This window comes from Sitophilus oryzae, unplaced genomic scaffold (genome assembly GCF_002938485.1).
Source record: "Sitophilus oryzae breed Bouriz unplaced genomic scaffold, Soryzae_2.0 scaffold_811_pilon_pilon, whole genome shotgun sequence".
Lineage (NCBI taxonomy): Eukaryota > Metazoa > Arthropoda > Insecta > Coleoptera > Curculionidae > Sitophilus > Sitophilus oryzae.
The window spans coordinates 3,849,361-3,874,714 of record NW_022147430.1 but is presented as its reverse complement, the minus strand read 5'-3'; the positions used below and the strand labels follow the sequence as shown (position 1 = coordinate 3,874,714).

The 25,354-nt window shown below is 32.6% G+C and overlaps 1 protein-coding gene across 1 annotated transcript in view; it reads right to left on the bottom strand.

Moving 5' to 3' along the window:
- Positions 1-25,354, bottom strand: part of LOC115889159 (heterogeneous nuclear ribonucleoprotein C-like 1) — an 827,286-nt gene that overhangs the window by 43,824 nt on the left and 758,108 nt on the right. Inside the window, exon 10 of the mRNA XM_030909100.1 lies at positions 25,058-25,251. Within this exon, the coding sequence (XP_030764960.1) occupies positions 25,058-25,251 (194 nt within the window). The remainder of the gene's footprint in view (positions 1-25,057; positions 25,252-25,354) is intronic.

The window sequence follows — 25,354 nt, the reverse complement described above, 5'->3', positions numbered from 1 at the left end:
CTCGGCTACGTATACACGCTTTTTTCTCTTGGTTTTCAAGTTTTTTCGCCGCGTTCCAGCGCCAAAGTTATCTGGAAATATATCTTGCATGAAATCTGGACAAATGGAAAAACCTTTTCGCGAGTTTCTTGGAAAGGCGGTCAATGGAAATAGAGAGAGGACTGCTGAAAAGGAATATAAAGAACTGTTTTATCCGATCCGGCGTGTTCTTTTTGAATTTGCTCCGCGCTGCATCGGTGCATCCGAATGCACGCACTGAAATGCACTGTGAGAAAAAATACAATTTAGCTAATGCAACAACATATTTTTCGAGAACTTGAGGCATACGAAGGGTCTATTATGACTAAACTAAAGCTGTAGATAGTATCTTTTCATTGGAATTCTGTATTTTTCTGTATCTATTTTTCATATACCTGGTGCGTCTCAAAAGTGGCTTACTCCCTATAACTTTTTTATTTTTTCAGATAAAAAAACCAGATTTGGTATCTTAGTATATGTCATAAATTAAAATTGATTGACGTATTCAATTGTTTTTGGCCTGATTCACCGGAAGTGAAGAATTTCCTGATTCACCGGAAGTGACTACAACTTTTGATTTTCAAATGACACCAATGGTAAAATCTAGGGCTATGTTAAAAAGATTAATTTTTAATCAAGGAGTCTTGTAAAATTAGATCATCTAATGTTTTTCGTGTCTTGTACTGGTCGGTTAAAAGATGCTCAAATCGTTTTTTCTAAAAAATATCTCATTTTTTCAAATGGACATTTTTTCAATGGCAGCTTATTAGCATATTTAGAAAAAGCATTTTTTGCGAAAAATTTGGTAGCACACACTTTGTATTTCGAGGCAAATTGCTGTTATGAACAGCATGTTATAATTTCAAATAAAACATATGCAAAAATTTCAAAAGTTGACATATGATATGTCATTCTATACAGAGTGTCATTTTCTATAAAATAGAATAAAAAAATACCGAGGGTGTCATTTAAAAACGAAAAGTTGCAGTTATTTCCGGTGAAACAGAAACTGACCAAAAACAATTGAATACGTCAATCAATCCTAATTTATGTCATATACTAACATACCAAATCTCGATTTTTATATAAGTCATAGGGGTGAGCCAAGTTTTGAGACGCACCCGGTATATTGAGAGATATATTTAGTACTTTACTAATACAGAGAGATATTTACTCGAATTGAAAGAAGAGTTTAGCAGCTATTAACATGGGCATGCATGAAACATAGAATGAACATGTACAGGGTGGGTCAAATTCGAAGCTTTTCAATGGAAACACCCTTTTCTATAAGAGATAGGCGAAAACTAATATCTGTGTCTTGAGCTCAATTTTCACTAAAAACATGATGGTGAAAACCGTACATCAATATCTGTTACCGTTTCGGAGTTACGGGGTGTTTTTAAAAAATGTGCATTTTTAACAAATCGCTGTAACTTTTTTGATATGGAAAATTTTGTATTTCAATGAAAACATTTCCAAAGCACCTTTTTTTAAGAGTTATCAACAGAAAAATTTTTTAAAATTAATAATTTAAGAGTTATCAACAGAAAAATTGATTTTTTATTTGGGACACCCCTATATTTTTAATTAACTGAAAAAAATTAAAAATTACCTTTCCAAAAATATAGCACACTTGATATTTTGTTATAATCCCCTTCGAAATACAGAATTTTTAAAAGTTCGCCACTTTTAACTACTAGGCTTTGGACCCCTTATTGATGATATGACCTTAATGGAACTCGAAAACATATTTTTCCAGCAAGACGACGCACGGCCTCTGAACGCTGAAGTTATCTGCAAATTTTTGCAGCCAATTTCAAGAATAATTGAAGAGCTAACCAAGATCCCAGCCGTTGGCCGTCGAGGCCGCCTGACTTAGTGCCCATGGATCTAATCCTATGGATATATTTGCGGGAGAATAAAGATTCCTTATTCTTTCGTATAATCTAGACAAGAATTAGAAATACTTAGCAGTTATGAGAGGGTATCTGTCACCCCCACTGAGGTAATAAATTCCGCGAGAAATGTTCAAAAACTGCCCTGTCTGTCCATAACAGAAGACTGTCGATAAGTCGAACACCTGTAACAAAATCTCATGTCTTGGTTTGTTATTTATTTTTATTGTTATTAGATATAGTTTAAATGTGAGTCGCCTAGTTTCAAAACACGACAAATCCACAAAAGTCAAATGTTGAGAAATTGAAAAACTGTTTTAGAGTTGTTAAAGAGTAAATATAAAGTCAATATTTTATTGCCAGGAATGATAAGATTTGTCGCAGTTTGCAAAATATATATGATGTTAGGTTGTAAAGAACTAGAAGACGAATCCATTAGTACATATATAACTCAGCGTTTCTCGAAAAATGGATTTGTCGGGTTTTGAAACTAGGCGACCATGTGTTGATGTAGCTTAAATATAGTTTAAATTGTTATAAAATTCTGCATCTCTCATAGCAAATATTATTTTCGTTTTAATTGATGCTCACAGCTAGATTTTTTTTGCATTACAGCCGGTGCCGTTCAAAAGCTTACTTTATTTAAAGCGGGCGAATTTTTTTATATACTCTATATCTCGAAGAGGAATCGAGCAAAATATCAAGTGTAAATATTTTGGAAAGGTAATTTTAAAATTTTTCAATAAATTAAAAATATACAGGGTGTCCTATATAAAAAATCAAATTTTCTGTTGATAATTCTTAAATTATTAATTTAAATAAAATTATATTTAAACAATTAAATTCTACGTAAAAAGGTGCTTTGGAAATGTTTTCATAAAAATACAAAATTTTCCATAGCAAAAAAGTTACAGCGATTTGTTAGAAATACATATTTTTGAAAAACACCCCCGTAACTCCGAAACGGTAACAGATATCGATATGCGGTTTTCACCGTCATAGTTTTTGTCTATCTCCTATAGAAAAGGCTGTTTCCATTTAAAAGCGTCGAATTTGACCCACCCTGTACACTCAGATGCAAAAAAAACGCTACGTACAAATTTTTGGTACATTTTAAAGTGTTATATTTTTTTATTTTTAATCCAATTTTTATGATTTTTTAGCAAACAGTAGATAAATATATTAACTTTAATTCATAAACTAAGTTTTTTTATAAATTTCACTATTTGGCTTATTATACAGGGTTTCGGGAGCAAATTTTACTAAAACATTATTTTTCGGTCAGAACCATGTCTCCTGAGTATTTTGTTTTTTGGCGCATGTCAATACATGCCTTGGTTAATTTCTAAGAACAAAACGAAGTTATCATCAAAACGAAGTTATCATCATTTTAATTATCATTATTCGTTGATGTTATTTTCCAATATGAAGATATAGCTTTGGTAACTATTGTCGTAATGTCATATTGACAATTACTTCTTGTATACCTACTTTCGAATATGGTTTTGAGTATTGAAGATTGTGCAAAGGCCGTTGTTCTTGTTGAAGATCGGCGAAATTATGAATATGTGGCTAGAGTACTACACACTAATCGCTCTACGATATAAAGGGTCGTGGAACGTTTTAGACGAACTGGCAGAAATTAGTGTAAAGCGGGTAGTGGTAGGAAGCGAAAACTGCAGCTCTTGACGATAGATATCTGAGAATAAACGCTTTGCGGGACCATCATAGAACTGCAGTACAAACAAGAAATAGGCTCCAAGAAGTTCGATGAAAAATGTAAGTGTATTTACAGTTCGTCAAAGATTACACGAAGTTGGTTTACAGTTGCAGACCGGCAACTGGGCCTAAATTGCTTCCTCGTCACCGAGTGGCTAGACTGCAGTTTGCCAGAGAACATGTTCTTTTCATCGGTTTCAGTACCCTGAAGACATTCTTCTAAATTGTCGATTACTAGAAAACTTTGTGCTGCAAAGGCCCATTCATCATAATTTTCACGTGCAGTAAGTTTGGGAACACTAGCCACGTAATGATTACCCGCAATTTATTCTTATTTACCGTTCAAACTTGAATTTACTAATTCGGTTTTTGTGATCTGGGACTGCCTGGGCTCATAACCTATTGCGCGGGAAGCTGCGGGAAATCAAACGATGCTACTTCTTTGATAACTTGGAAACGACTGTTTATTAATTAGACAAAACGTACAATAGAAAAGTTATTTTAATATAGTACAGACATCTACTGATAGGTGGCGTAACATGTACCTTTTTTGATATTTTCTAACACCCTTTTCTCAATATATCGGGGATAATTTTAAACGTATGCAAGATAATGCGCGGCCGCATTATGCAATGTGTGTCACTCAATACCTTGAAGATGTTGGTATAAATAAAATGAACTGGCCAGCGTGTTCACCAGATTTGAACCCTATAGAACCCGTTTGGGACTTGCTTGGCAGGAGGGTTAGAAGTCGCGAGGTAGCACCAGCCTCAATTAATGAACTGCGCTTGGCCCTTGAAGCAGAATGGCAAAACATAACGCAAAATGAGATTTGCACCCTTATTGACAGCATGGACCGACGTCTACAGGCCGTTATAACAGCCAGGGGAGGAAATACAAATTATTAGGCTACGTTTTAGGCTTTGTTTTAGAGTTTTTTCCCTGATTTTATACTTAGTTATTACTGTTATGTTTTTTGTAAATCGTTAGTTCTGTTATTGTTAAAATGTTTATTAAAACCAAGATTGTTTCGTTATTCTTTAACGTTTTTTTAATTTTCAATGTCGAGTTCTAATATGACATTACGAAAATCGTTACCAAACCCACCTCGTTATATAAAAAAGCATGAAATAGTAATGATGACCTCAAAAAATTGCAAATTGTTAGTGGCATCTTCATTTCCCTCTTAAAAATTAACCAAGGCGTGTATTGACATGCGCCAAAAAACAAAAGACTCTGGAGACATGATTCTAACCGGAAAATAATGTTTTAGAAAAAATTTCTTACGAAATTATTGCACAGGGTGTTTTAAAATTAGGGTAAAAAACAACTCTTCGATTAACCCTGTATAATAAGCCAAATACTAATGTTTATCAAAAACTGTGTTTACGAATTAAAGTTAATATATTTATTTACTGTTTGCTAAAAAAAATCATGAAAATTGGATTAAAATTAAAAAAAATATAACAATTTAAAATGTACCAAAAAATTGTCCGTTGCGTTTTTTTTGCATCTGAGTGTATAATGATTTATTTTGATTCAACATATACAAGTATATAACATATACAAGTATAAACATATCGTTTGTTTATACAGGGTGTTCCTTAATGACATCATAATATTTAAGGATCTGATTTTTGAACCTACTCTAAGAAAAAAACGTCATATGAATATATATGTGTATCTTCACTTTTCAGATAGAGGCTGGTAAAATTTTCTGTTTTTTTTAAAAATATCTTTGATTGTATATTTGATACACGTCTTCCATGCATCAAAATGCTTATTTTGATATACAAAAAATTGTTTTATTTCTTAATTTCCTTCCAGCCGATGCAGAAATGATTTCCACATAACAGTCACCGCATCATATTTTCAGCGATATGACGCTGAAATAAACTGACTTGAATTTTTTTAAGCAAAAACTATGCGTCGGACGAAGAAAATCAAGAGATAAAAAATGTTTAGAAATGAATGGAGATTTTCGAAATAATTTTTATTTTAAGAGAAGTCGGTGGTGTACCATTCTTTTTCCAAAAATATTAAATGTAAAACCCGTATGGACGGCACTGGTTGAAATAAATAAAATTCATTGTACACCAAAAAAGGCATTTTGATGTATAGAAGAAGGCGTGTATCAAGTTTTATAAAGATATCTGTAATAAAATCAGAGTTATTTTTGAAAAAATTATCACCCTGTATCTCAGAAATTAAGATGTTCAGGACATACATTCATATGAAGTTTGGTTGAAATAAATAAAATTCTTTGTACACCAAAAAAGGCATTTTGATGCATAGAAGACGTGTATCAAGTTTTATAAAGATATCTGTAATAAAATCAGAGTTATTTTTGAAAAATTTACCACCCTGTATCTCAGAAATTAAGATGTTCAGGACATACATTCATATGAAGTTTTTGTCTTAGAATATGTCCAAGAATCACCTCCTTAAATAATAATATGTCATTACGGAACACCCTGTATACAAGTTGTAAATTTCAAGTCCAAAAATAACCACACAGAAAAAATACTTTATCCAGAATAATGTTAAAGCCCTGCTATAATTCTACAAAAATAAACAGTCAAAGCTGATGTTGGCTACTATAAGAAAGCCGAATAGGCATCTAAAGCTGATGCAGGTTATGTCAATCTGAAGAAAAATATAGAAGACATTTTATGTCTGACAGCCTGGCAAATGAGGGGTTCTTTGAATTCCGGCAATGATAGGCAATTGACAAAGAACTATATGGAGGATTCAGTCTCCAAGTTGCCATACTTTTTAAAAAGGATAGGACTTGCGAATGGCTAATAAGAATAATGGCTCTAAGGATTCAGAAGACGATAAAAACAGATCTGAAAAGGTCGCAGTGGAACAGGCCGACAGCCACTTCAAAGAGTCTAATCTACTTGATCAAATCCTTCAAATGGCAATGGATATGCCACCTAACTAGAAGAACTGAATAAAGATGGGCCACCCGAACTACACAGAGGTTCTAAAGAGGCACAAAAAGTTTAAAGAGGCGCATTAATCTAAGATGGTAATCAAGGTTAGAAAACAAGTTAGAACAATATGGTATTAAATAACACATCAACAAAACACATAGACACAAACGATGATGATTGAAAAACGATGATGATTGAACCATTTGAAACGATGAAGAATTGGAAAAGTGGAATCACTGTAATTTACGGTAGAATGAAGATAAATATGACGATGATGATATAAAAATAAAAATTTAAAAACGAATCCTATAAAGAACTTCTATAAAGTAAAAATATCATGTATAATGAGTTAATAAAACTTTTTAAAAGGATTACCCGATGTTTTCATGTCAAAAATTACGAGTTACGCGGATTAACATAAAATTCTCACACTTTGTAAACGACGGTTATTATACAGTTCCAAAGTTAAATCCGGGACAAAATGGCTCGCCATGAAAAATTTATTTCTTGCCGCCCAACTTTTCTTGTTTTAATAAATATATAAAAGTTATAAGTTACAATGAGAATAAAAACAGATATGGTAAACCTAAACAGACCTAAACAGCCGTAACGTTGGACGGATTTATTCGACTTTTCCATTCCGTGTTTTACTGCGTTTTTATGCCCTTAATGCCCTATAAAGGAGATTTAAAGTATCGGAATAAAGGAGGGTATATTTTTCCTTTGTTTGGGCGGAACATAAAAATTTAAGCTAGAGGAGGCAGGTCTCAATGGTAATTGACGTGAAATACTGAGGCTATAAACAGATTCTCCTTATTGATATTGATAGGGTGTGTAAATTTTTAGAAGGTCGCAGCAAGCAGATTTTCGTATATATTTTTTTCTGTATAAAGATGTAAGGTACCTAAGTATTATAATATAACAACCCAAATTCTTTCAAAAAAGTTGAAGAGGTGATATCTTGGCCAACTGACTACAACAAACAATTTAAATGAAATAAAGGGACCTACGTTGTGTTAAATATATTTTTTTATTGTGATTACCTCGGATGTGCCCGACAGTAGCAATATTTTGAAAAATTTGAGGAGAATAGGTTATGTAACTGAAACGCTAAAATTTGTAAATAGCCGTGCTTATTTTAATAAATGAAATGAAAGGAGTGCCACACTTTGCCTGAAATTCACAAGTAAAAGAGCATGGAAATCCAACTATGTTGTTCTGAACTTTAATTTAAAGAGAAATAATAATAATACAAAAATTGTTCTCATTCCAAGGTTTGTAGTTTCATACATTCAAAAATATGCAACATGCCACATTTGTAAATTCGAAAAGGAAGAGGTTTTTGTTAGTTTAACGGGTCCCCACTCGTAGGTACTAATGCTCTGGTTGCGGAGCTCGAAGCTGAAGTTGAAGGTTTAGTGCAAATTTCTTTAGATTATCAGTTATTCTATTTATTGTTTTTGGTTGCCCTTTTGCGAGCTGAAATATTCGCCCATGCACGGTCGAAAAATCGTCGGTGAAATGTGATAAACTGCAAACTCCATTATTTCTAATTTTACAGGAGAGCAAAAAAACGGTACAAAAAATTATATACACATGTAGGAAGTATTTTTATGCGTTAATATGATAAAGAGATAAGAATTTTATTTGCTGGGGAATAATAAAACACAATATTTCGTGTAACATAATTTTTTTCAGACACAATAGGGAGATAGCAGATATTCGTCTTGCAGAAATAAGAAATAAAAATATACTTCTGGAGTATACACATGTTATATCATATAATTCTCAGATGAAATTAATAAGGAAAATCTTTAGCACAAAATATTACAAGAGACAAATAAGCTATATGCCTTTAGTTAACACTAAAACATTTACCTTTAATTCTTTGTCACAAAATTTACAACCATAACAACTTCAATGCGTCTCCAATGGTAGTCTAAAAGCTACAATAACAACTACATATTATCTCTGATCGTCGTCTGACTTCCCTCTCCCTAGTTTAGGAATAATATTTTAAAAATCAATAATTTTATTTATGTACTAGCGTGTACCCGCGACTTCGTTCGCGTCGAATTAATCATTTGTAAGGGTGATGATAAAGCAAAGCAAATTTCCATTAACATTCGTGGTTATCCCAACTTTTTGGAACACCCTGTATGATTTTTTAAAAAAATTCAAAATATGTAAAGAACAAAATAAATTATGCGTGTCCGAGCGTTTTCCCGAAAGACTAACCGTTTTTTAAATAACAAATATTGTAATATTTGAAGGACGTTTTCACCCTCTTGGAATTTGAGATTCGAGAAACCCCTCCTTATCGAACCTCTACACCCCACAGTCAATCCGTTTGCCAAAAATCAGCTTTAAACGTCAAGAGTTTACGCAGAATCGTGATTACTTAATGGTAATATTTTATGAAACACCGTGTATAAATTATTAAAAAACCATAAAATGTGTAAAACAACAAAATAAAATATACGTGTTTAAGAGTTTTTCCGGAAAACTCACCGGTTTTTAAATAAAAAATATTCTAATATTTGAGGGGTTTGGTTTGTTTTCGAGCTCGTTTTCGAGTTTCGAAAAATCCCTTCTTATCTTAAAAATCTCTACACCCAATCTCTATCTTAAAAATCTCTACACCCTAAAATCAATCCGTTTTCCAAAAATCAGCTTTTTACGTCAAGCGCTTTAAACAGGTTCGTGATTAATCAATGACCAGATTTTTTGAAACAACCTGTATACATTTTTAAAAAATCTTAAAATATGTAAAAAACAAAATAAAATATACGTGTTTAAGCGTTTTTTCGGAAACTTGACCGTTTTTTAAATAAAAAATATTGTAATATTTGAGGGGTGGTTTCACCCCCTTGGAACTAGCATTTCGAAAAATCCCTTCTTATCGAATCTCTACACCCTAGAATCAACCTGTATGCCAAAATTGAGCTTCTTACGTTGAGTGGTTTTAGCAGAATCGTGATTAATCAGTGAGTCACTTAAGGATTTTATACCGACCTGGTCATTTGATTACTGTGTATAGGATTTTAACGTGTAAGACAGAGATATAAATGACCGGTTGACAGACAGAGAGACAGCATCAAAAGGGGCCGGTGCGACCGATACAGTGTTGCCGGTTTTTACGGGTGTGGGCAAGGTAAAGCATAAGCATGGTGGGAGTACGCATTGGGAGGGACGGTGCTTTATGTTAAGGTTCGTATTCACTATCCGAAAGAACAAAGAATGAAATTCGGTATATTTGGATAGCAAACCGAATGCATGCGGCCGTTCGCCATTCGGTTCGCTCCATCATCCGTTTCCAGTCGGTATATCAGAGATGTTCGCAAACGAATGAGAATTATAAAACCGCCCGAACAAGACTAGACGTTCGCTCGTTGGATAGTTGCATTGGTTCGTTCGGATAGTGAATACGCATCTTTATGTAGATGAAAGGGTGGAGAAAGGAAATAGATCACATGAGATCCAAACTATTTTTGCATCATTCTTTTCGCCTAGCTGTTTCGGTGTGTATGTTAAGTGTTTCAAAAATGGCTATTTATACGACCGAAGAGAAGGTGCGTATCATTAAATGGTTTTACATTTCCTCAAGTGTGAAAGGGGTCATTGGACGTATTGTGTTCCCCTTTCAAGATCGCCCTGTGCCTTGTGCCACAACTGTACGCAACATTGTCCATAAATTTGAGCAAACAGGCTGCATTGCGGCGTGCAGAAATTGTGACAATAAGGAAAGCGCAGAGAAGAATTCCCGACAAGGAAATTAATATTTGTACCGCGGTCGAAACAAGCTAACCTTGTTCAAGCCGAAATATAGCCCAACAAGTTGGTAGCAATGCTCGAACGGTGCGCAGGGTTTTAAAAAAGCATGGATATAAGTCCTACAAAATCAGTATCACGCAAGAAAATTTTCCCGCAGATTGTAACAGACGTCTGGAGTTTTGCGAGGCTGTAAGAGAAAGAGCCGATCGGAATAATTTATTTTTGGAAAATATATTATTCTCAGATGAAAGCTCGTTTCCCTTACATGGCTACCACAATCCTTCGATAGTACGTTATTGGTCTCGAGAAAATAAGCACCTTAGTATGGCACTGCGGACACAATATCCACAAAAACTAAATGTTTGGGCTGGCATGCTGCAAAATCATATCATTGGGCCTTTTTTTATTGATGGTATGTTAACAGCTGCCAAATATTTGGATATGCTACAAAACCAAATTGTACCAGCAGTTCGAAATTTGCCAATCAATTTTGAGGAAGTGTGGTTTCAGCAGGATGGCTGTCCTGCGCATAACGCGCGGAACGTAAATCTGTTCCTTCAAACCACATTTCCCAATCGGCTAATTTCCACACAAGGCACAATTAATTGGCCACCACGTTCTCCTGATTTGTCGCCCAATGACTTCTTTCTGTGGGGATATGTAAAAAACTCCATTTATGGCCATAACCATGAACGACCCATGAATATTGACGAGCTGCGATTAAAAATCGTTCAGTCGTTAGAAAATATCCCCGCTGTTATGTTAGCTAAAGTTAGGTCAGAGTTTTATAACCGTCTTGGCTATTGCGAAGCACAACAGGGAGGTATTTTTGAACCTTTGATTTAATTTTTTATAATTATTTTGCTAATTGTCCTTTTTTAAAGTTGATTTTTAGTCATTTTTTTAATGCTTGTTTTAACTTATGCTGAAACAGCAACAAAAACATGAGCAGTATAGATACAACCGGACGTTTAATTATTTTTATTGTTAAAAGATTAAACGTCTCGAGATGTATGGATAACCTTCAAAATCGTAAATATATTGTAGAATGATGTACACCCAACCCCTTTCAAAATCCGACTGATTTGATAAATGTGTCAAAGTATGTCTACCGTTCTACGACTTCGATACTATCAGTGTTGCCATATGAAGTTTTGAAAATTTCCTGAAGCCTGGCACTGTCAATCTACCAACAAAAAATATTCTTTTAAAATATTTATCTGATGATACTTTTAGAAATGCCAAGTTTGAGAAAACAAATTAAATACACACTAAATTGTGTCCAAAAATATGCTTTCTAAAAATGTATTTCCTCGATAGAAACCTTAATGTTAGAGAATATTTCCTAGACCTGGCATCTATGGCCATATTCTTTCCCACCACTTGATTTGTCTTAGCTGATTGGTTTCACCCCGCCTCTATAAAATTTGGAAGCCATGCATTTCTCTTCCCCACGTGTCGCCACCAAACCAAACGAAACTCTTGAGTCATAGGCGTACTAATATTTTATTTCCATTTAGATTTAGTATTACAGCCAATTTAAGTTTAAAAGTTTTGCTTATGAATTCTGTAAAATTTAATTTATTAGAATTTTAATAAGAATCTTTTTATGACAGCTGACAATGTTTAAAATGGGAACAGTGGAACAACGCCTTCACCACGCTGCTTCTTAAGCCCCATACATACTCAATATAAAAAAACTCATCGACATGATCAAAAAGTTTTATGATCAAGCGGGTTTTGTATCATAAATAAAAACAGATAAACAATTTTTATGTAAAACGACCTTTAAAATTAACATTATAAACATTATAAAACTGTTAGGTGGCATCGTATTTATGATTTAATTGTGCTACACTTTAAGGGGTGTGAAATAAATTACGTATTTATAATAATACTGAATTTATGCGGGGTGGTATAACTAGTGTTATAACGGTTGTAGCTATAGTATTACGGGCAACCAACGGTCCAGCTACGTCGAAACACCGGTTCCCATTAGAACACCGAAGTTAAGCAACGTAAGGCGATACTAGTGGATAGACGGGTGACCAGTTCGAAACTTTGTATCGTGCTGTTGTCCAATAAAGGCAAAAGTGTAAAATATATTGACACACACTGCTCATTCACGCCGGTTCGAGGCCGGATGAGATCGGATATCTCGTGAGTAAGAGTCGATTTAGACACTTGCTCGGTCATTGACCGAGGACCGCTGTTCGGATTACTTTATAGTATTACATTATAACATTATCATGTCATAATATTATGAAATAATATTTCCTACTACCAATTTTCTTAATATTGGTACAGCAAACTTATCAGTATAAAGTTTTACTTATCTTTATCCTTTTTATTGCTATTTATAATTCTGAATACGAGGATAAGAAATTTTAGTTTTCAGTACGCCTATGACCGAAAGCAAACGTCTACCTCCCGCTTCATCAGCGGCCATAATTGGATGGAATCAGGGATGAGTAAATATAAAGGACCCTAAAATTAATAAATTTTGCTCCTCTGCTGCAACACGTAAGAAATATTTATTGATGGATCAGTATGACAGAGAAGTAATAAAAAGGCCGTTTTTATGAATAACAAAATGGTATTTGAACATCATATTATAATCATATTGAATTGACAATGGATTAATTTATCAGCTATCTGCAGAAAATTGACAATAATAATAAAAACATGACACATGGCAATTAATATAATTCCAAATTAAAAATCGATAAGAGTTCTTATTCATAATAGTAATACAGATATATTTCAAAGAACTTTACTTAAAATTAACTTTTTTAATTTTGTACTAGTTTATAGCACTTGGTGGTATAACTTAACAAAATAATATCAATCATTAAATAAAGCATAAACGAACCAATAAATAAACAAAAAGGTTAATTTGTTTAATAAAACGTACAACGTACGGCTTTGTATGCCGATTGTGTGTATGAAGAATAAAGTCAACATTTGTTCAGTACAATACGATATACCGAAAGAGAAAAGACTATAAAATACGGGAGAAAAATGAGAAGTTTATTACCTATCCACTTAGTCCGGATCGGTCGACAATAGAATTGTGATATTTACAACATTATGTAATTAATTGATTATCGGTCCTATTATGTAACTGAGGATGTACGTAACTGCGTAATAGAGCATATTTTTTGGTTAGTTTATTTAATGAAGCGTACACACGGCTTTGGTTGCTGATTCTCGTGTGTCAACGTGTTCAGTACAATACGATATACTGGGAGAGATGTTGATGCTCTATTACGTAGACACGTACATCCCTAGTTGCATAATAAGACAGATAATCTATTAATTACAAAACGTACTAAAAGCGCAAATTCTGTTGTCGAACGCTGTAATCAGTATAGTATTATGTATTAAATAATTATGGAGGTGCATATGAAACATTAAACGATTCATCATTGTGTTAAGTTATACCACGTAATTTAACAAAAAGATCAATCATTTAATGTCTCACTTCACACTGTCTCACTCCATTATTATTTAATACTGATTAGAATGGTCGACAATAGAATTTGCACTATTTACTACGTAATACAGCATATTTTTTGGTTAGTTTATTTAATGATATAACCGATAATGTACACACGGCTTTGGGTGCCTATTATGTGCACAGAGTTCATAGACTCTGTGATTGTATAAAATGAACAAAAGAGAAAGTAGCAAGAATTTTTCCAAGCGTATGAAGTTGAGTCTGGATTATGTGATAGGTAATAATTTTCTCCTGCCTTACAAGATTGCCGTATAGCGATTCACTTCTAGACATGTAGGTAAATGATGACTAAAATAAACGACCCAAGATTTTCTCTTGCCGACCAGTATATTATCGTAGTCTTAAAGAAATTAGAATAAAATAAACTATGTTAAAAATGTTCGTGTATACTACTGAAATGAAGATAATATATCTAAGCTAAATGTAATCTATTACAGTTGTAGTAAAATGAGTAACTAATTGTCGAAAATCCAGATCCAACCCTAGATGCCACATTTTTTTGAAACGTCTACAGCGGTTTGAAATTTTGATGCAAAATCTGGCAATACCGCTCAGAAGAAATGTACCCACCCATACCCACCCAACTTTTTTCTCTTTTTAATACATTTGATTTGCCATTAAGCTGCCTACATCACTGTCTTACACGTTAAAATCCTATACACAGAGTTGACCTGTCCTGATGTGTATATTAGTATAGATACAGAGTCTCTTAAAAATTAATGTTTTGAAATTAATGAAATATGTTTATTTGTAAATAGGCGTAGTCAAATAGGCTCAGTATACTTTTGACTTTATTATCATTATTATTATCATATTGGTCTCAGTACTGGAGTAGGAGGTTACGTTTCTTGAAAAGAGTCACTGGTGTTAAAAATGTGAACACGTATATTATAATCAAAACCGCGTATAAATATGCCGCGTAAAACGAGGGACCTTATCCGGTATTACCTTTCCATAATTTTTACTTATATTTTCTACAATCGTTTCCATGGAACCCACTTTACATTTATCATCCGTCATCTCATTCATTATCTGCCAAACATTTAGTGATACCAAAATTCCTAGTAGAAAATCTCACATTTTCAGTATGAGTATTCCCTCTAACTATAGCGACTCCAGTCTCACATCGGATTCATCCTGGACATTGTTGAATAACTCTAGGACCACATCCAAAACCAACTCCGTCGAAAATATTAAAGCTGACGATGCAGGTAACAATGTGACTAAAGAAATTTTGGAACAAGAGCCCAAACGTGATACCAGTTTTTTGACTTTTGATGAATTTTCTCTAGAAAGACTAAACGAATCAAGACCAGTCAAAGCTAAAAAGAAGAAAAATAAAAGCAAGAGCAAAAAAACTGGGAAAACTAATGACGATTCTATTAATTTACTATCAATAACTGCCTGTCTTTTTACAATTATCGGTGTTACGATGTTAACGACTGTTTTACCTCAGAGTTTCGCCGAATCAGCTGAGATTAAGAAGTTTGAAGACCATTTAACTGAAATCTACGAAACTTCCTTAGAACCCAATGAGGAAAATACCACTAAAGCCTTAGAAGAACTCAGAGAAAGTTTTGAAGACTTAAACTCCATAGATATGTTTGGAATATTAACGGAAAATATGAACCCTGACACTTGTTCATCGTTATTAGAAGAATACGATAATAGTTCTATGATATTTGATAACACGACACAAGTAAATGTCGAAACATTTGGACCAGAAATTAAGGAAGATAAAGACCAATCCAAAAATACCACTGTCGAAGAATCTCTTATAAAGCAGTTAAAGAACAAAACAAAATATCTAGTTAAAAAAGCTAAAGAAATTATTAAAAGCCCAAATTTGCAAATGTTTATTGCTACATTACTACAAGATATTTGTATTATCAAAATGATTAATGAAATTTCGAAGAGCAGAAATGAGGTTGTTAATGAAACTGCCAAAACCAAAGAAATTGTCAAGAAAGTTAGTAAACGAGGTAAAAAAATATCTGTTAGTAAGAAGATCATCCAGAAAATACCGGATGTAGATAAAAACAAGCCTTCGCAGAGAAAAAGAAAAATCTCTAAAGCTGCCGTATCAGATCATCAAGTTATAAAGAAGATCAGTTCAGTTTATAACAATGAAAGTAAACCTGTAGTTAATGAAAACGGTAAGAGCGAATGTGAACGTAGATTTGAAGATTTGGATACTAGATGGGCAACCTTAGGTCACAATCATCGACAGAAAATTCAGGATATCAGAAACAAGTTCCAAAACGAAGTATTCCACATCAAAGAGCTAGAAAAAGAAGGTTACAACAGAAAACAAAGAATTAATTTCACTAGAGAGAAATACATTCAGAGACTGAAAGCTGACAGAGAAGTGTACTTGTTTAAACTCAGGAAGCTTAGGGAAGAAAGACAATCTATTTTGAAGACTATATGTCCTCATATAAGTGCTCAAAAGAGTATGGACCTTAAAGATGCCTCTGTAGGCAACTATGCTGTAATAATTCCCAGCGGTAACGACTTTTATCAGACTCTAAAAGATTTGAAAAATAAAGAATCTCTGAATAGTACCTTAAAATGTAGCAATAATGAAACGTTTAGTTGGGTGCCGCCGAATAATACAAATGATACATTATTTGAAACAAGCTCGGTAGATTCTAAAGACATGAAAACATCTAAGAACAATCTGGATAAGTACTGTAATTTAAAACGCAAGTACTTGAAGAAAAAAGCCAAAAGAATTAGGCAGAAAGAATCGAAGAAAAATACAGAGGAAGTCAAGGATGTTATCCAAAATATCGTACATACTTTATCTGAAGCTACATCAAGAAGTCTCAATAAAGAAGAACTACTACCGGTTAAAATTGAAGACCAGGTAGTGAGAAGTGCGTATGATATAGCTTTTGAGCACCAAAGTAGAAAAATAAAGCATCAAGATGAACAGAAATGGGATAAAAAATATGATGACTTGAAGTTATTAAAGATGCAATCGGCGATGAGCAAGAGTGATCCTGCAAAAACACATCAACAGAGATTGATTTATAAAGGTTTATTATAAATTATTAATTAAATAAATCGATCATATTTTCTGAATTTCATTGTTTGTTACTTCCATCCTTATACATATATTTCTCAGAATAACCTCAATAAATTTCAAACATTTAATTATAAATTATTATTAAGCTTCGATAATTTCAACGATGAATGATGTTAACGATGTTTTACTAGAATACGGTTTCATTATTCAGCATCAACTTATATTAACTCATTCAATTCTTATAATAAACAATTTTTAATAGTCTGAATATCCATTCCTCTTTAATAGACATACCTACATATACAGTATGTCCCCGTATTGTCTTTACAAGAGGAAAAAAAACTTTTTTATTATTGACATTTTGAGAAAAATGCATTCTTCGCAAAAATTTTTGCTTGTTCTAAAATTGTAATTTCCGTTTATACTTTTCCAAATTTCCGTACCGTTTTAGAGGAAATAGAAAAAACATAAAAATACAGGGTGAGTCTTAAATAAGTGCAAATATTTTCAGGGTTGGTAGATGTCGATAAAAGAAACATATTTTCTCTTTACCATTTTTCAGATAAGTCCAAAATAACCTAGTTATTTAAGTTTGAAAATTTAAAAAAAAATGATTTTTTTTGGAAAAATTTCGAGAGCCACCGGATTTTTTCTGTATTTGCATTCCTTTTATTGCCATAACCATAGAGTCAAGCCGTAACTATGGTAATATCAGAGATTAAGAAATTAAACCGTGGAAAAATTTGCGGTGAACAGGCAGTTCTAAAAGTTTTCGAAAATTATACAGGGAAATTTAAAAAAAAATGCACGATTTTCAACATCTTTTTTTAGCGTCATAGACGTGTTCCTGGGGTCAAAACCACCTCTGAAAATATTTGCACCTCTGAAAATATTTGCACTTATTTAAGACACACCCTGTATAATTGATTGAAGTCCTAATAATCAGAAGGCGTTTCTATGGTAATATAATTTCGATTTCATTCTTTGATAGATGGTGATTATTAATTTTGACTAACATCATGTTTTACTGTTGTTAAAGTATCACATTTTCTGATAACTATTATCACCCTTTTCGTAACATTGAACAAAATAAATTTTGTGCTTCTTCGACATTTTAAAACAGCAGAAAATATGACGTTAATTAAAATTCTATCAATAAAAATCAAAGAATAGACATGAAATTATATTACAATACTAAGCCCACGGCTACACAGAGCGTGTAGCGTTCGGCATGTATCGCAAAAAACGCAAATGAAAACAAATCAGTTTTTGTTTTCTGCAGCGTCTTTAGCGATTTCTCAAATGAGACCCAGTCATAGGCGAACGTTATATTTAATAATACAATAAAAATAAATTAAATAGTATGCATTTTTATTCATTTTAGGGTATTATCTAAAAATATTTTTCTAGGGAACGTCTACTTTTAGGAAGACTCTATTAAATTCAAAAATTTGAAGGAAATGTTTGAAAAAGTGTAGTTTGAAATGTTGAAAAAGTAATAAATTAAAAGAATATTTTCTTACGCGAGAAAAGTGTTTTTTTTTCTGAGTAAAAGAAGTTTTTTTAACATCAGAAACAAATAGTTTTTGACGCGTAAAAAATAGTTTTTTACGTGTATGAATAGTTTTTTGCGTAAGAAAGTTTTTTTTACCAGAAACAAAAAGTTTTTGAGTAATTAATACTATATACTATATACTTTTATTTTTATTATACTTTTATACATTATAGTATTAAAATGAAAAAAAAAGAAAATCACAAAAAAAACTTAAAATCAAAGTAATCAAAACTCATTTGTGCAACTTCGTGTTGACGGGATATTCAATTACCGGTAGTAACTAGATGTATGAAATGCCAGCAGGTAGGCACAAAATATAAACAACATTACATACTTTCTAATATCTGTCAGGATCAGGTTAGGATAGGGGTGGATGGGGAAGTGGAAACCGGCCCGGGAAAAACAGGCAACCGGCCCAAATCCACAAAAACAAAATGACCATAACGAAGAAACATATTTTATTTATTAATGGTTAAGTTATTTATTAATAAGTAAGGGTGTCTTTCGCTGTGCGAAAAAGCTCTTTTGCCTCCGGTTTAAAAAAAAAAATAAATTGTCTTGATCAAAATTTTTGTAAAGACCAATATTGGGTCGGACATCTGAATTTTTACTACAAAATGGCTCAGTTTTACAGGGTTCCACTGCTTTATTTCCATTATCGAGAACGGTAATTTGATCTTGAATAGGCTACGATTTTGAGTCACGATTTTGAGAAACTTTAAGACTTCCTGATTCATTCAGTTCAGCTGACCCAATCGTCTGTGAAATACATTACTTTTAGCTTTTCGGGTATATACTTTCTCACACATTGTAGAAAGAAATTATCTCTTTTCTGTTACAGTAGCAGCCTCCTCGTGTATACCGCTGTGAATGAACCGCGGTCGCCATTAAAACTGCAGCATTTTTTAGGTTATTATATAGTTGATATGCCATGACTCAAACGAAAAGAACCTAGGCAATACCTAAGCAGTGGATCTTTACCAGGCTATATGTGTTCTGATGTAATGCTATTTTACAGTCCGTAATAAGAATATTTGGATTTTCGAGACATATTAATATTTTATTATCTAATCTAGTTTAAACCTTATTTAACTCTTCTCTGCTGTCTCAATAATTTTTAGCAAATTCATTTTAGCAACATTTTAAACAACAATTTAGACTTGGCTTTTAGTTCTCAGACTTGGTGTTTAGTCCGTCCCCAAGTCAAGCCAAGCATAGATATGTTTTCTGATTCTCCGTCAAGCGCAGGGTTCGCGTCAAATTCGTCTACCTTTTTACAAAGGGGAGCTCGAAAAATATTGCACCGAGGCCCCCAGTTGTCAATCTACGCTACTGTATTATTAGTATTCACTTAAATCGAGACTATTCAAATTTACCTAATGCTATTCATTCTTTTTTTTTGCTGCCAGTCAGTCATATTTATTAGTTATTAATAAAAGAATAGTGGGTAAAACTATCAGTATAAACCTTAAATAAGTGCAAATATTTTCAGGGGTGGTGTATTTCGACCCCAGGAACACGTTTATGAAGGCTGCTTTTGCAAAAAAGATGTTAAAAATCGAGCATTTTCTTTTAAATTTTCCTGTATATTTTAGAAAACTTTTAGAACTTCCTGTTCACCGCAAATTTTCCGAGGGTATAGTTTCTTAATCTCTGATATTACGGCACTAAAAGAGATGCAAATACCGAAAAATGGTGGCTCAATTTTTTTTAAAAATAAATATATTTTTTTAAATTTCCATACTTTAATAACTCGATTGGACTTATTTGAAACTCGATAAAGAGAAATTATGTTTAGCATATTCATTTTAGTAACATTTTAAACAACAATTTAGACTTGGCTTTTAGTTCTCAGACTTGGTTTTTAGTCCGTCCCCGTCCAGAGAAAGACATTTTACAATAGTTATTTTACAAATTGGTGTTTATCTGTAAAAGCAACTAACGATTATACTGATGCAAATTGATTAGTTAGTTATGGAGTCACTAAGGCTCTTACGTCACTTTAGTTACAAGATTAATTTATAAAAACCATTTAATTTTTGCTAATCAAATCTTTTTTGAACTCTGATCGGGACCGGCCCACCGGCCCATCTTGCCACCGGCCCACCGAGAATTTTCCCGTTTTCCCATATGGCCCATCTACCCCTGGGTCAGGATTAAAACAGACATTAACGTCAACGCTCGGGCGAAGTCGTTACATTGATATTGTTCATTTTTTTTATCAGCAGCTAACCTAAGATTTAAGAAAAAAATAATTTTTGAACACAATCGAGACATAACATTTGTATAAAGATATATTATAAATTAACTGGGTAAGTCGACTATACCCTGCTGGCAAGCGAAACCTTGGGTCGGCGTTTACACGTATAGAAGTGAATCGCTATGGCAATCTAGTAAGTCGGAGAGAGCAAAAATACGAAGTATTTATTACATATATAATCACTTAATTTGACGCTAGATTCCATGCGCTTGGAAAAATACTTGCCTTCTGTCTTTATTCAGTACATCTTAATTTAATAAGCGTGTGACCGTACTCTTCGTACACACGAAAATCGGCACCCAAGACCAGAAATGGCGACCCTTAGTATACTTTTCAAGCCATATTGTGTGTTATTTCCATCTTATAAACTAGGCATGAAATATCTAAGACAATATGGCATAACCGACTGAGAGAAAACGTCAAAATTTCTCAGTAATAAATTATTATTTAGCCGGCGTAATTTCGTATCTGACTTTTTAGGTTTTTAAATATTAACCGAGGTAAAACGAAATTCATGTTTCTGCTGCGGCACCCTTATCATTGTGTCAAATTTATTCCCAGATTTGCCACCCCTTTAATCTGTTAATTTAGAAGGCTTAACCTTGGTGATGTTTTATGCAATATTTCACTACTTAAATTTTCGTTTACTGAATATTTCAACTATGTTTTAAATCAAATTGATATGGAGGCTGGGCGCACACAGATAGAGAAAAACAGTTTTAGTAAAAACCGTTTTTGTCATAGAAAATATGGTTTTTTTCTTTTATAAAAACATTATGTTTCGAAGAAAAGAAGATTGCTGAACATTTACAATGAAATATGCACGGCAGCAGATACAGAACGAATCGCGACTAATGAACAACAACCAAATGAGCAAAACTTCTTTCATGTGTCGCCTCAATGCAAATTAAATGGGCTGATTCACACTGATTAGTCGTGAGGTTTAAGACAGATTTAGGAACAATTAGTCACAGCTGATTGACATCGATCGATAGATCTACTCTGTTTAACGGCTCAGGTAAGATTTCGACAAACATACCCATAATAAAAAAAGTTTCTAATATTTTTTAAGTTAACTATTATACAGGGTGGGCCAATGGAAACTTTCCACCCCAATTTTTCTCGTTTAAAATTAAAATTTGGAAAAACGCTTCGACACGTCGATTTAGTTTTCGAGGGGGAAAAGAAAATATTATAAAATCACTTTCACACCTATAACCCCAAAGGCTGAGGCGGCGCCCCCTAAATTCTTGTAAGGGGGGAGTGATATTATGTAGAAAGGTCTTTCAATTCCTTTCTAATGATATAAGATATCATGTACTTTCGTTCAGTAGTTTTAGAGATTTATTGATATAGAAGTAGATTTTATTTTATCAGCTAAGTGGTGAAAAATCGGTTTTATTTTTCTTTTCTCTCTCTGTATGTATTTTTTTTGGCAAACTATGTTTTACTAAAAATTTTAATTATTCAATCTGCATCGATCCACGCCCAAAAATCTTTCAATTCGAATAAATGAAAAATGCTCTCAATTTTGGCCGGGAAAATTTTTAGAAATTTTAAAAAATAAAAAAAAATTAAGCTTTTTATTTAAAAGCTTAATTTTTCAGTATACATAGTTTGCCAAAAAATACATACAGAGAGATAAAAAATAAAAACGATTTTTCACCACTTAGCTGATAAATTAAAATCTACTTTAAATCAATAAATCTCTGAAACTACAGAACGAAAGTACATTATATCTTATATCATTAGAGAGGGAATTCAAAGACCTTTCACATGAGGTATCACTCGGCCTCCTTTTTCAATTTAAGAATTTAGGGGGTGGTTTGGTCAATTTAAGAATTATAGGTGTGAAAGTGATTTTATGATATTTTCTTTTTCCCTTGAAAATTAAATCGACGTGTGTCTGGGCGTTTCCAAATTTTAATTCTGAACGAGAAAAATTGGGGTGGAAAAATTTCCATTGGCCCACCCTGTAGATATAGATAGGTTTATATACAGGGTGTTTCAAAAAACATGTGCCATCTCTCGTAGGGAGATTCCTCATGTAAAAATAAGATTTATTTTTCATATCAACATAGGTCCGATTCTGTTTTGTTTCGTAGCTACAGGGTGTTAAAGTTTTAATAATCTTTCGATTTATTATAATTTTGTTCCACGTACTTTTAGTGATTCGAATGAAATTTTGAGGGCAAAAGTTACTATAAGTGCTACATATTTTAATGTTAAAAAAGTGTCGATAAATTCATCAGGAACGTTCATATGGGTTATCACTGGAATATTTTTCAAAAAAAATCATGTGCGCCACTGACTTTTTTCTTTTGATATAAAAATTGTGCAGGCCGTTTAATGCCAATTAAAAGTTGCTCCTTGATGAGATAAACGCAATTTTATTAATTACAATTAATAAAATTAAAAATAAAATTAATAAATTAATAAATTATATTTTACCTAATTAAATATTATTACCATTAGTTATTATTACTATTAGTCCAACCTACAGCAGTTTCAAATAAAAAAATAATGGTATTTAAGATAATTACAAAAAAAACTAATTTTAAAAAGTTTTCAACTCCAAATCTATGCATTTCCATATCCATGTTTATAGGAACTTTTTTTCATATATTTTTATGAGGAATCAAGCCATATTGCCAGTACTTATTTAAAAGTTGAATTGAAGTTGAATTTACAAATTGAGTACTTATTTAAAACATTCGCAAGTTAATAATATTAAAATTTAAAATTAGGCTGCTATTAGACTTGGATCAAGACAAATTAATAAAATTGAGGAGGCCGGAATCGACAAAATATCAAGAGACCACTTTTAATCAGCATTAAACTGCTTACACTACTTTGCTAACAACAGAAAAAAAGTCAGTGGCGTACATGCATTTTTTTGAAAAAAAAATCCATTGATAACCCATATGCACGTCTCTGGTGGATATGTCGATACTTTTTTAGGTTTAAAATATGTCGCATTTATAGTAACTTTTACCGTCAAAATTTCATTCGAAACACTAAAAGTACTTGTAATAAATCGAAGAAATATTAAGACTTTAACACCCTGTAGCTACGAAACAAAGCAGAATCGGACCTATGTTGATATGAAAAATCAATCTTATTTTTACGTGAGGAATCTCCCCACGAGAGATGGCACATGTAAAACACACTGTATAAATCCGTCATCTCTTGTTGTTTTTAACCACTCTTATTGGTTTATTTTAAAAATGTCAGATCATATTTCAATATGATTGGAGAGATGGAACGATGAACGACGCATGGCCACAGATGCGTATGAGCTCGACTTATGATTTTTGACACTTGTCAAACTCTTGCCAAATTATAGGTTATTATTTATGTCAAGTTATGTCATATATCCAATATCCGTCGTTCTGAAAAATGATAACTATCTACTCGTAGTTGCGAATTACCTTTGCATTTTCCTTTGCGTTATTACGTGTGTTTTGTGTTTTATAAAGTTAACTGTAGAAAAAATCGAGGGAAAATTAATTGTAGACCCAGAGCACAGTATATAGTAAATATTCGGTGCCCAGAGAGTTGTATTAGCTACCAATAAAGTTTGTATATCATTTTGTATATGGTGTTGAAAATTTGAGTAGCTATAAAATAAAGACATCACACGAAAGGTAAATGATAATAGATTTTAGAACTGTAGAGAAATAAGGTCAAAAGGTTTCAAAAAATTAAGATTAAAGTTAACTAACTAACTTTTAAGGTATAAAATTCAGTAAGCCTTTGTAAATTATTGAAATTATTATTAATAAGATATTTTGTTTTCTCTATGTTGTGTTTTATTTATTCTTGTGCAGTATTAAAACTATTTTATTTGTACACTGATAAATATAATAATAAACGCAGGTAGTTTTTTGAAGTTTGAAAGTAAGAAATAGTTTTTTTACAGATTTTTTGTATGTGGTGTTTTGTTTAACATTGACCCTTGTGCTTTGTAATAACATACATCGTTATTTTTTGAAATAAAATAACTCGAATAATTTTTTTCAGTTTATACAGCTTTTTTCATAATATTTTGAAGTAATCATTTGTCACACTAAAATTTTAAATATATTAATTTCCTGCTTTCCAATTGTACGAACTTAGTTCTTTGTAAAATAAAATAAATTACTTTTAAATTAAAATGGCACATCTATCAGTGTCAAGGATTTTTGGACAAACTATAGGGTGGTGTTTATTTGGATTTTTTTGCCTATCATTGCAGTACCGATCACTGACCAGAAATTTACAATAAAGAATAAATATATTTTATTTAAAAATATGACAAATAACATCTACAATAAATTTATCAATATCTTGTATATTTCTTTTACCTTTTCTGGTGTATTGTTGTCCCGTGGTGACATGCCAGGAGATGAACAATTGCCCACCGCTGGTATTCCTAATTCGTATATATTGACCATATGGGCTGCTTGCGCGTGTACCATGAGATCCCATGCATTCTGGAACGCGTCTTTGCACTGGACACAGAGTAACGATGCCGTGGATTGCTCATCCAGTGATGATTCTAAATAATAAAAAATAAAAAAAATGTTTAAAAATAATTTTAAAATATATATTAAAATATATTCCTAAAACGTGTAATACAAAATTCTCTAGCGTAATGTTCT